Raw genomic sequence first — 11,522 nt, forward strand, 5'->3', positions numbered from 1 at the left:
AGAGAAATAGATGGTATAAATATATATACATACAGCTGGACTACGAGAGAAGTAACCTGCCCAAAGTTATATGGAAAAAGTGGTACCTAGAGATCTACCCAACACGTGTTAGGAGGAAGCAAAGAGTAGGGGACCGTCACATCACATGCCACATCTGACTCCCTTCTTCGGGGTCCCCAGGCAGGGAGGGACCAGGGTAAAGCCATAACTCTCATTGTATATTTCCCCACTCTCCCTCTACTCTGTTCCTAAAACAGGTGACAGTGATGTAATAAGATGCAAGTAGCAGCTACATGCAGATCAGATCCCAGGCCAGCCTCATCTCCCCCCAGTATTATCGTTCTTCTCAACGTGTTAAAAAACAAAAAACAAAACAAAAAAAGCTTTATGGAAGTAATGCATACTCATTGTTGGGAAATACAGACCAGCAAAATATAAGAAAACAAAAGTGGTCCACAATCCCCTCACCTCAGACAAAAAGACTAACATTTTTATATCGAGTCCCCTCAGTATCTTGAGATCAAAGGGAGCCTGTCCTCTATGCTTACTGACTAGCCCGTTCCAGTCACACATGTTAATCCAGTTATTTATTTACTTATCCGGTCTGGAGTTGTTTCTGGAGGTCGGTTCTGTACATTTTGTTGGGTGAGGGGCATGAATTTGGGAGAGGGACTGGAGTTTTGTTTGGGGTTGTTTTTTCATTTGAAGTACTCACCTTCCAGCTTTGGGGCCAAAAAGTATTTCGAGCCTTTATTCATATGGAACTGGCCATGTCATTTGGAGGTGTCTTTCCTCCGAATTTTTTAGCGTTGGCACCTTTCTGTTCCTTTGAACGGTACGTGTTTGAACTTTGGTGACTGGAATTGGCTTCGGCCGCGAGTCCTTAACGTGTAATGATGACTAGCAGCGGCAGAGGGTGGCCTTGCCTCTCCTGCTCCACCTCTTTCCGGGCTCAGAACGCTCCTCCGCGCCTGGGGGGAGCGAGAATGGCGGAATTCGAGCGAGGCTGGAAGCCGGCGACTCCCGGTAACCAGGCAACAGGGGCCTCAGCAATGGAGGAGGGGGCGGGACCGAGGGAGGAAGTCGGAAGCCAAAGGCTGAATCTCGCGAGACTTGCTTTTGCGCGCGAACTCCAAGTCCGAGGGTCCCGGGGTCAGGTCGCGCGGCTGGTCGCAGTGCAGCCCCCTGGGAGAAGCGACAGCCCCAGCGGACCCGGACACCTTCATCACCCCGTCATGGAGACATCAGCTCACAAGCAGCAGCAGCAGCCCGAGGCAGCCAAGATCAGGAACCTGCCCTGGTAGGAGGAGGCCCGGCTGCGGGGAAGGGAGTGGGCCGCGCGCGGGGGCGGTGGCCCCGGTGGACAAGTGGCCGGTCCCCAGCCCGACCTCGCCCCGCCTACCCCGGGCCTGCGGCCGGGGCGGAGCCACAGAAGTTCGCCTCGACACTCCTCAACTCCCCACCCCAGCTCCATTCTATTTAGAACTTTTGCCAGCTTCCCCACCCCCACTGTGCACCGTAGGATGTTTGACGACATCCCTGGTGCCCGAGCCACAAGATGCCACTAGCACCCTCCACCCAGTTGTGACAATGGAAAGTGTCTCCAGATAATGTCAAGAATTCCCTGGAGGACAGAATTGCCCCTGGTTGAGAACCACTGGGTAAAGGGCTTTGTATCTCTTCCTGTTTTAGTTAGGATGTGAAAGGTTTCTTTTGCACATAACAAAATATCCTTGCCTTTATGTATGTTGTAATCCATGCTGAATTTTCAGGGTTGAAAAATACCGTCCACAGACACTGGATGATCTCATTTCTCATCAGGACATCTTGAGCACCAGTAAGTATCCATGTGTCAATTGCTGTTATCCTAGTTGAACAACCTGTGTAAATGTCTTAGGACTGTTGTCTCTGTTGCATAACAACTTTGAAGATAAGCTTTATGGGATGTGGCTTTAATAGTTGAGTCCTACAGCTTTTTCATTCCTGCATCTGCCTCTTGATTTGAACATAGGGTTGAAATGCCTTCAGCCCAACTCAAGGGCCCACAGTGAATGAGGTGACTTTCAGAGACTGATGGCGTCTCTCTTTTTCCCCCAACGTTCAGTTCAGAAGTTTATCAGTGAGGACCGCCTGCCACACCTGCTTCTCTATGGTCCTCCTGGGACAGGAAAGACATCCACCATCCTAGCCTGTGCTAAACAGCTATACAAAGATAAGGAATTCGGCTCCATGGTCTTGGAGGTAAATGGGAGGGTTATTCCTGCTCTCAAAGGACTCCAGTCTCCTGCTTTTAGTTCTGCTAGTTTTGTTTTACTTTACAAGTTAGTTGCCCTGCTGGTTGTTGGTGGCTGGGAAAGAAGCAGACATAAAATATCTTAATTCACTGTTTTCTATAATTGACATTTTGGCTTGGGTTGGTGTTAGCTACAGGACTGCGGTAGGGCTAGGTTATCTTTTCTGCCATTGCCAACTTTCACCCAACACTCAGTGGTCTCTTGGTTGCTGGCTCTCTCCATGGGCCCCCTTCTCCATGTTACTCCACTCAGAAGGCTGAGCTGTTGATTACAGCCTCCTTTGCCCTCTGGCTTCTGGTTAGGTTTGGCCCTGGTTAGGAGGGGCCCTGGCAGGCAATGGGGAAAGGAGAATGATGCCCACTCCCACCCTGGGGGTCAGCACAGTCTGACAGCATCCTCACTACAGGGCGCACCACACAGCCTTCTCCAGGGGCCAGCACCACTCTCCCACCCACCCTTTAAGACTTGGGGGTGGTAATGGGCCCCAGTAGCCCCTGAGGTATTGCATAGCCCTTGTGGTTTCCCCACACCCCACCAGCACTTTTGAAAATATCTCTTCATTTAATTCTCTTCCAATTACTGCATTTGAGTGTGCCATCTGTTTACCGCTGGGACTTGACTGATGCACTTAGATTATGAAATTATACATACTGTCTATTGTAAGGAAAAAATGCTTATTTTTTTTGTTATAGATCTTAGAACCTTGCTGCCACCAGTATTCTTACTTCAGTGTACTAAAACCTAGGTAACTTCTGGGTTGCTCTGGGATGTGGTAGCTAAAATTAGCATCATTCTGCTCGTGCCAGAGGTGCTGTTCACTGTGACCAGGCCAATTAATTATTCCTCCAGAGTGTGTCCGTGATTGTCCTCAGAAAGGGGAGGAAGACAATCATATGCCTTTCAAAATATAATGTAATGATCTAGTGAGTTGTGAGTTTTAAATGTAACTGTGATCTTGTTTTTAATGATTCTCTCTTGTCTGTCCTAAGACCTAGAAACCTAGCTTGCTGAGCAGGACTGATGAAAAGATACATTAATTCATAGACAGCACACCGGCATGTTTTCTGTTTATTCTGGCTTCTCTCTTTCACATTTAGCTGAATGCTTCAGATGACCGAGGGATAGACATCGTTCGGGGGCCAATCCTGAGCTTTGCTAGCACAAGGACAATATTTAAGTAAGAATTCTTTGCATAATTTCTCTCCCTAAAGATTCTGATCAGTGAGATGATAGAGTTTAATCTTTTAAATCTTCTCCTTTGCCAGTTTGTAAAGGTTAAAAAAAAAAGACTTGGTCAAAAGCAGCCATGAAAAAGAGATAAAGTACAGGAATATTATCTAAGAAATAGATAATATTATCTAGTAAGAAATATTATCTAAATCTATATTAGCAAGTTCTCTGGGGAAGCATTAATTTCTTTTTATTGGTTAACTGAGGACTGACTGCATCCTAAGACTGGATGAACTAGTTTGAATTTAAACAAAAATGATTTGAAATCAGGGTGCATTACTAGCATGAGGATGGTGGTGAAAAAAAGAAAAAGATAGGTTTAAGTGAAGTTGGTGGGGAAAAGCAGCACTAAAATAATAGGTTGTTGTGCAGAAGAAAGATGAAGGCGCCAGAGGACACAGTGTAACAGAAATACAGAAATTAGACCTCCCTTCCCTTTAGGACATGAAGGAGTGATGAGGCATTTGCTCTGTGTGACCACAGACATCTGCTTTGGTCAGAGTTCTAGAAGAAATGAACTTTATGAGAAAGGGCTTGATGGCACAAATGTGAAGGTGTAGGTTTGGGCCTGGAAGTTGAAGTGAGATTGAAGAAACCTTTCAGTGGTACCATTTGTTTTCCTAGGAAAGGCTTCAAACTAGTGATCTTGGATGAAGCTGATGCCATGACTCAGGACGCCCAGAACGCCTTGCGGAGAGGTGAGGAGCGCTGCTATGTCTGGTGTGTTGGCTGAGGAGTGTTTGGAAGGAGAATTAGGACTTTGGATGTGAGATCTGACATGGCTTGTTTTCATTTTCGTTCACCTTCTGGGCCCAGGGAACCTCTGTATACCTTTCACGGTGTATCCTACCTGACGATCTAGACCAAGACCTCTGTGTTGGGGGTTTCCCCTTTCAGTAGCTTAAAGACATAAGCCCTTTGGGGACTGTCAGGTATGACCAGACACTGGTGTTGCATCCTCCTTTTCCACTGGGTTCAATTTCCAGGTTGGGAATTTGTCCTGTTTGATGGGAGGATATGGGAAGTCTTTCATTCCTAAACCACTAGGTAGACCTTCTGCTGTTGGTACCCTTCGATACAAAATAGCCAGGAAAATAATACTGGAAATTTAGTTGCACTCAGAAAGCTGACATTACTTCCCTGCTTGCCAAGTGAGTGCTTCGGCAGGGAAGGGAGCATATCCTGTGATTTGCTGGTTTCGCGGGGCCTGTGCAGTTAGTTTTCAAGGACATTGTTTATCTCTCTAAGACTGTGCCGTAAACAGCTAGGAGGGGAGAATAATCTTTAGTTCTGGGAAGGAGTGGACTGCAGCCCATGTGTAAGAGGAGGAGGACAGTTAGAACATCTTCTGGTCCGAGAGGCTTTGGCAGCCTCTCTTCAGCCTCTTGTTCCGTAAGAGTGACTGTCAGTCTGGGCAGATCCCAGTGTGAGAACATTGGTACCTTCAGAATGAAACTGGTGTCATCAGCATCTCTAATGCTCTTGAGAATGAACGCTCTGAGGGTTTGAGACAAGGTCCACTGGGAAGTCTGCAAACGCCACCCTCCGCCCACTAGAAGGCGGGGAGCACCATCAGTGTGCCAAGTAAAACTTTATGCAAAAGGGCAGGAATACTGGGTTTCAGATCTTAATGGAATGGAATGGCAGGAGTGCCAGAATCCACGGCGAATCATGAAAAAGGAAATGTTTTATACAGTCCTGTGGAGGGGGCATGTTTGTCAGCTTTGGAAAGAGAGCTGTTTGCAGTCCTGACCCTCCAGGGAACACCCTCTCTCATTACAGTAGCATCCCCACTTGTCTGTATTCTTGTTTCCTGTGCCCTTCACGTGACTATGGAAAAGTTCAGGGTTTCTGGGTCCTTTGAAGAATCAGGATGAATGTGAGGTGGTTTTCTTTTCCCTTGCCAGTGATTGAGAAATTCACTGAAAATACCAGATTCTGCCTCATCTGTAACTATCTGTCAAAGATCATCCCTGCCTTGCAGTCCCGGTGTACAAGGTTCCGATTTGGTCCCCTGACTCCCGAACTCATGGCTCCCCGCCTGGAACACGTCGTAGGAGAAGAAAAGTGAGTATACTGAGCAGCAGCGAAAAGGGAGGGCCTCGGGGACAGAGTGTGTGTAGTGTCAGGCGACTGGCTGGCTTACATCTAAAGGTGATACAACATTTGTGAAAAACTTAGGGGGAAGCCTTGCACAGGGTACGCCTCACCCTCTGTTCGCCGCCTGGGTACCTCAGACATTTTTCACAAAAGTCATTCGGTTCTTCTCCTGATTCCATCCTCCTCCCCTGGAAGCTGTCCCAATTTCCTCCTCTTCTTTTGTCACTGGGAACTGTGTGCTGCCAAGTCCCTTCTGCTAAGATGCCTCTAGCCTTTTTTGACTAGAAGGGAAAGTACTGAGACATCACCTTCTGTGCAGTCAGGTGCCAAGCAAGTAGCCAGCCTGAGCTGCTGCTTATTTGAAAGGAGGTGCTTTGCTCTTCGGCCGCAGATCTCGGCTAGTGCTCTGTCCTCTCCAGAGAACATAATTCAAAGCCAGTTGCTCAGTGTAGCAATGTTTGGTCCTAAATAAGGGTCTTTCTAGACTTTGAGTAGGCTGTGACTACTAATGTGAGGCCCACATCCCCCGCCCCCAAAAGCCAGAGTGAATTCTGGATCCTGTAGATCAGGAGAGTGTTGTTAACTCTCTCCTTCCCTTTTTTTCTCTCATTGTTTCAAAGCCTTAATCATCCCAGGCCATCTTGTTCCGCTGGTGAACGCTTGTGCTCTCAGGGGCCTCTAACCCCTTCTGCCTCTTTCCTTTCAGAGTTGATATAAGTGAAGACGGGATGAAAGCACTGGTGACTCTTTCCAGTGGCGATATGCGAAGGGCTCTGAACATTTTGCAGGTACGGGACTACCTCAAGCAAATCTTGAGTTGTTGATTCAGAACAGTTGTTCAAGAAAGACATACAGGCAACTGCACGACCGATCTGTTAGTTCAGAAATCTAAAGCTGGTAAGACCTTGATCTCACAAGATGTCAAAGTGTACCCCCACCTTTGTGTTTCGATTAATTGAAAGAATGATGTGTTACAAACAAGGGAAAGATAGGGACGGATTTTGCAGCAGTAACTTAGCCGACAAGCAGCAGCATCCTCTGATGGGGCCAGCTCTTACCAATGTAACAAATACCAGGTTCGACCCTCCTACACTGTTGGTAGGAATTTGGTGCTGCCGCTATGGAAAACAGTATGGAGGTTCCTTAAAAAACTAAAAACAAAGTTACCATATGATCTAGCAATCCCACTCGTGGGCATATATCTGGAGAAAACTCTTAATTTAAAAAGATACATGCACCCCAGTGTTCACAGCAGCACTATTGACAATAGCCAAGACATGGAAGCAACCTGCATGTCCACTGACTAGATAAAGATGTGGTATATATACACAGTGGAATACTACTCAGCCATAAAAATGAATAATGCCATTTGCAACATGATGGACCTAGAGAATATCATACTAAGTAAGTCAGACAAATATCATATGACATCACTTATATGTAGAATCTAAAGTATGATACAAAGGAACTTATTTACAAAACAGAAACAGACTCACAGACAGAAAACAAACATGGATACCAAAGGCATGGGGGAGGGATAAATTAGGAGTTTGGGATTAGCCAGATACACCCTACTATATATAAGATAGATGAACAAGTTCCTACAGTATAGCACAGGGAAAGATACTGCATATTCAGTATCTTGTAATAACCTATAGGAAGGGTGGAAGAGTATCTGAAAAAGATCATGCATATAAATGTGAATCACTTTGCTGTATACCTGAAACTAACATAGCATTGTAAATCAACTATGCTTCAATAAAAGACATGTTGACATCCGCCCCCCCCCAAAAAAAACCCCAAAACACAGACGGAGTTCAAGCCGTCCTGTTGCCCACCCGCCTTGCTGCCTCAGCAGTGTTCCCCTGACCTGCCCACTGCGCGGTGGCCGCAGCAGCCTGGTGACTACCCCCTCTGTCTGCACAGAGCACCAGCATGGCCTTTGGGAAGGTGACAGAGGAGACCGTCTACACCTGCACAGGGCACCCACTTAAGTCGGACGTTGCCAGCATTCTGGACTGGATGTTGAATCAGGACTTCACCACGGCCTACAGGAGTATCCTTTCTCTTGTCCTGTAGATGGTTAAGTGCCTGGGGCCTAGGACGTGGCCCCTGGAGCTCAGGCTGCAGCCAGCACCTGCACCCTCCTGGCAAAAGACAACTGGCTGCATGCAACTCCTGTCAGCTTGTCGTGGGAGCGAGCTGCCTGGGTGGGGTGGGTACTAGTCTTTAATGCCTCAGAGGTCTTTCTGAAGGGCCCTGACCTGGGTATGGCTTGACGCCACTTCACCCACAGATGGGAGAGAAGCAGTTAGGGTCTGGAAGGAAGGTGCAGTCATTTTTAGGCAGTCAGTGGTACTCTTGTCTCACTATGAAATTAAGATCTAGGTGTAGTGATGTAAAGCCTTTTGGGGAATTCATTTGATTCTGTTCTCTCTTGGTTCTCAGAAGGCCCTCATTGGAGATGAAAACATGAGAAAAATAAGAATTGGGGTCCAACACCTACAGATTCAGATTGAAAGAAACAGCTGCGTTGGGATGAAAAGCCCTACTGTTTTCAAAAGTCACTCACCAGGGTTTGGATTCAAAATTCTGTGTGGTGTGTTTGTTCTGGAACTTGTTCCATTTGCCTTGACTGCTCCCCTCTAGATATTATGGAGTTGAAAACTCTGAAGGGCTTGGCATTACACGATATCCTGACGGAGATACACTTGTTTGTGCACAGAGGTAACTCACACCACTCCCTAGGTCAGAAGCTGTGCAGGAGGCAGCACATGCTGGGGTCCAGGGTGGTCGGAGAGGGATGCTTAGGTTCACTTTGGAAGCAAAGAAACGAGAATGAAGAGGTATAAACCTGAGCCCTCATTCCTAGTTTTATTTTGCTATTTAAAACCTAGTTCCAAAAACACTCTTTTGACCTGTAGAATGCTGGAGAAAAAGGAATTCCTGAAGGCTAACATTTCCTCCAGGGGTTTGTACTTTACAGCAGTAAGTAGTATATTTTAATTCATATTTCTAAGAGGTTATTTTCCCCAAAAGCAGAGCTGGAGAAGGAAGATGTACCTTCACGTAAACCAGAGCAGTCTCAACTAAACCACCTTAAGTTCCACACTTGGTCGTATCTTCTGTACAGAAAATTGGTTCTCAAGCTTGGCAGCACACACGAATCACCCCAGACCAGTTCAGCTGGCCCTCTGGGGAAGAACCAGACAAGAGTTCTCCAAGTGATCTGTGGCTCAGCCTATAGGAGCAGCTCTTTCCCCCGCGCCCCCCCCCCCCGACTGCCACCTGCAGACGGTCGGGCCCATGAATGTTGGTTCCGCTGCTGCCTTTACAGGCCTCTCCCTGGCTGGCCGGCTGGCGTGTTAAATTCTGCCCAAGAAAAGGGCTGGCTTGAGCCCAGCTCTGCACTTTGTAGACGTTGAGCATGAATTGACTTTTAAAAATCAGTTATTTGTTTTTAAAATTGGAACAAGTGACAACTTTGAAGTTACCAGAGCCACCCAGTTACTAAGAGGGCAGTGTTGATGGCTCTGCCATCTTCCTATGGTCACTGTGGAATATGCTTGGGGGGGGCACCCTATGAAGACACAAAATGGCGTGGGTAAAAACTGTGAAAACCCATACACTTCTCACTTCCTTAGAGGTGTGCTATCTTGAGATCAGTGAGCTCAAAAGAAGTTTTAGTATCATCTAATGTTGAAACTCATACGTGTCTTCTGTGATTTTTTTTTCAGTAGTAGGTAGTTACAGACCCCACTCACTTGGCTTTTGTTTTTTCCCCAGTTGACTTTCCATCTTCAGTTCGAATACATTTATTGACCAAAATGGCAGACATTGAGTAAGTATTTATTTCCCAATTTTAATTCTTCTCCTTTGTTGTGAGTCTTTTGTTTCTACTTGCTTGCTTTCAACTGTTGTGTCCAAATCATTTATACAGTATATGTAGTGCAGTCTCGTCTTTGGTGGGATTATCAGGCAGTCTGGGAAGGGGTGTGAGCTGCTGATTTAGGGTTCAGACGGATCAGCACGAGCACAGGGACAGCTCAGCTGCGTGTCTGAGGCGAAGGCCTCTCCTCAGGCCCCAGAGGCGTGGCGCCCCTTGGGTCTGGATGTGCTCTGCTTACTTGGGAGGCCTGCTTCAGCTCAGACATCTAGGTCCTTTGGGACGACCAGCTGTCCCGCTGTTACTAAGGCATTTTGGCATACGAAGCACATTGCGGGGAAAGTAAACATAAACCCAGTTTCCCACTTTGCCTGGTTCAGTAAACACAGTTATGAGCCCCCAGTGAAGCCGGCAGCTGTCATTTCAGTAGACAAAAGCGCTGGGTTCAAAACAGACGTCCACAGAAGCCAGCTCTAATCTGCCATCACTGGCTTTCACACATACCAGTTAGGTCACCGCTTCCCGTCACGCTGGGAGTAGCGTGGCTGTGCTTTCAGTGGCTGGGCACTTAAAGGGGGCAAGGTCAGAGGTCAGACACCACTGTCCTGCTTTACTGACTAGACCACAGAACCACCCATACGCCAGCCACACTTGCAGGATTAAGAGGAAGGAAATCTTACAGTTCCTCTCAGTGCATTTTGCGGGTCAAGAAATAGTCCTTAATCACATAAATTCTGCATATCCACATAGAGCTCAAACAAAGTTAAGTTCAGAACACTACTACTGGTAGCAGTTTTTTTTTAATTTAATTTTTCCTCCCGAACTGGAATCAAATTTATAAATGAATCTTTGAGGCAGTGAAGAAAATGTTAGGGGAGACACACAAGACTGCTGTTTGGGATAAATTTTTATTACCTCCTTCCTGTCCTCCTGCAGCTGAATTGCAGTTTGCTATTGTTCTCTCGTCAAAATGCAGCTGTGGTGGTATTTTCTCCTCTTACCTTTCGTTTGATTTCTTTCAGGTACAGACTTTCTGTCGGCACCAACGAGAAGATTCAGCTGAGTTCCCTCATTGCCGCTTTTCAAGTCACCAGAGACCTGATTGTCGCAGAGGCCTAGGTGCTGAGGACGATTTCACTGCCAGTCCTCAGGCCCAGCAATGACTGGAGAGCAGGGGACTCCGTTACGGATGAACTGCTGCCTGGGCTGGGGGACAAAGCACCCCCAACCCCCCACCTCCGTTTTGGAAAATTGTTCCAGGCATGGTTGGCAGACATTTAAACAAGTACCATGTTTGTGGCTGTTTGGAGCAGGATGTACAAAACAATTTTAATGTCCAGCTCTTACTGCACGGCTTGTTTGTGTTTTATAAGGGGGGGTGGGGGCAGCAAAACCCTGTTTCAGCCTGAAGGCTTTTACCCTTGAATTGCTTGGACGATGGGAAATTGACCTGCCCCATTTGGAACATCAGGCTTTCAGATCTAATATGGTCCAAGTGTCCTCCAACTCCGGGTAAACAGAACAGCTCCAGAATTAACTTTGTGAATCTAATCTGTGGCACTGTCTCTACATAGGGGTTAATGGGTTTCTGGTCCACGCTATTATACTCTTATAAAACAGACTCAATTTCCTTACTTTAAAAATTGGTCTTTTTATTTCTCCTTTTGAAGTAGGAGAGGTGCTAGCAAGTTCCTAACTGGTGGTGACAGTAGAGGAGACTTTCATTTTAAATGATGCCATTGGGGTCACTGGTTGTCCAACACGGACCTGTTGCACCCAGGGCACATGAGATTAAGCCTGACTGCAAACCTGCAACTGGTGAAAGGATTAGGACTCGTGTACGACTGTAGCAGTGTATAAACCACCCGAGCGTCTGTGCTGCATTTGTGATAGCGTTCTTCACAGTAAAGGTAAAGCCGCTTCCCTGCTGTGTTACAAGGGACTCTGCTTAGTTACACAGACGATGACCTGTTTAACTTGCATTTACATGAAAAAGCCTCCTCCATCTCTGA

The 11,522-nt window shown here is 46.7% G+C and overlaps 1 protein-coding gene across 1 annotated transcript; it reads left to right on the forward strand.

Annotated features, from left to right (window-relative positions):
- The first annotated feature begins 1,111 nt into the window (after positions 1-1,111).
- RFC5 (replication factor C subunit 5) lies at positions 1,112-10,856 on the forward strand. The gene is made up of 11 exons (XM_006204791.4): positions 1,112-1,300; positions 1,773-1,837; positions 2,105-2,241; positions 3,392-3,471; positions 4,149-4,222; positions 5,432-5,591; positions 6,331-6,412; positions 7,551-7,680; positions 8,274-8,351; positions 9,411-9,465; positions 10,533-10,856. Exons 1-11 carry the CDS (start codon positions 1,236-1,238, stop codon positions 10,627-10,629), a joined length of 1,023 nt encoding a protein of 340 aa, XP_006204853.1. The 5' UTR covers positions 1,112-1,235; the 3' UTR covers positions 10,630-10,856.
- The last annotated feature ends 666 nt before the right edge of the window (positions 10,857-11,522 follow it).

The sequence above is a fragment of the Vicugna pacos genome, chromosome 32 (genome assembly GCF_048564905.1).
Source record: "Vicugna pacos chromosome 32, VicPac4, whole genome shotgun sequence".
Taxonomy (NCBI): domain Eukaryota; kingdom Metazoa; phylum Chordata; class Mammalia; order Artiodactyla; family Camelidae; genus Vicugna; species Vicugna pacos.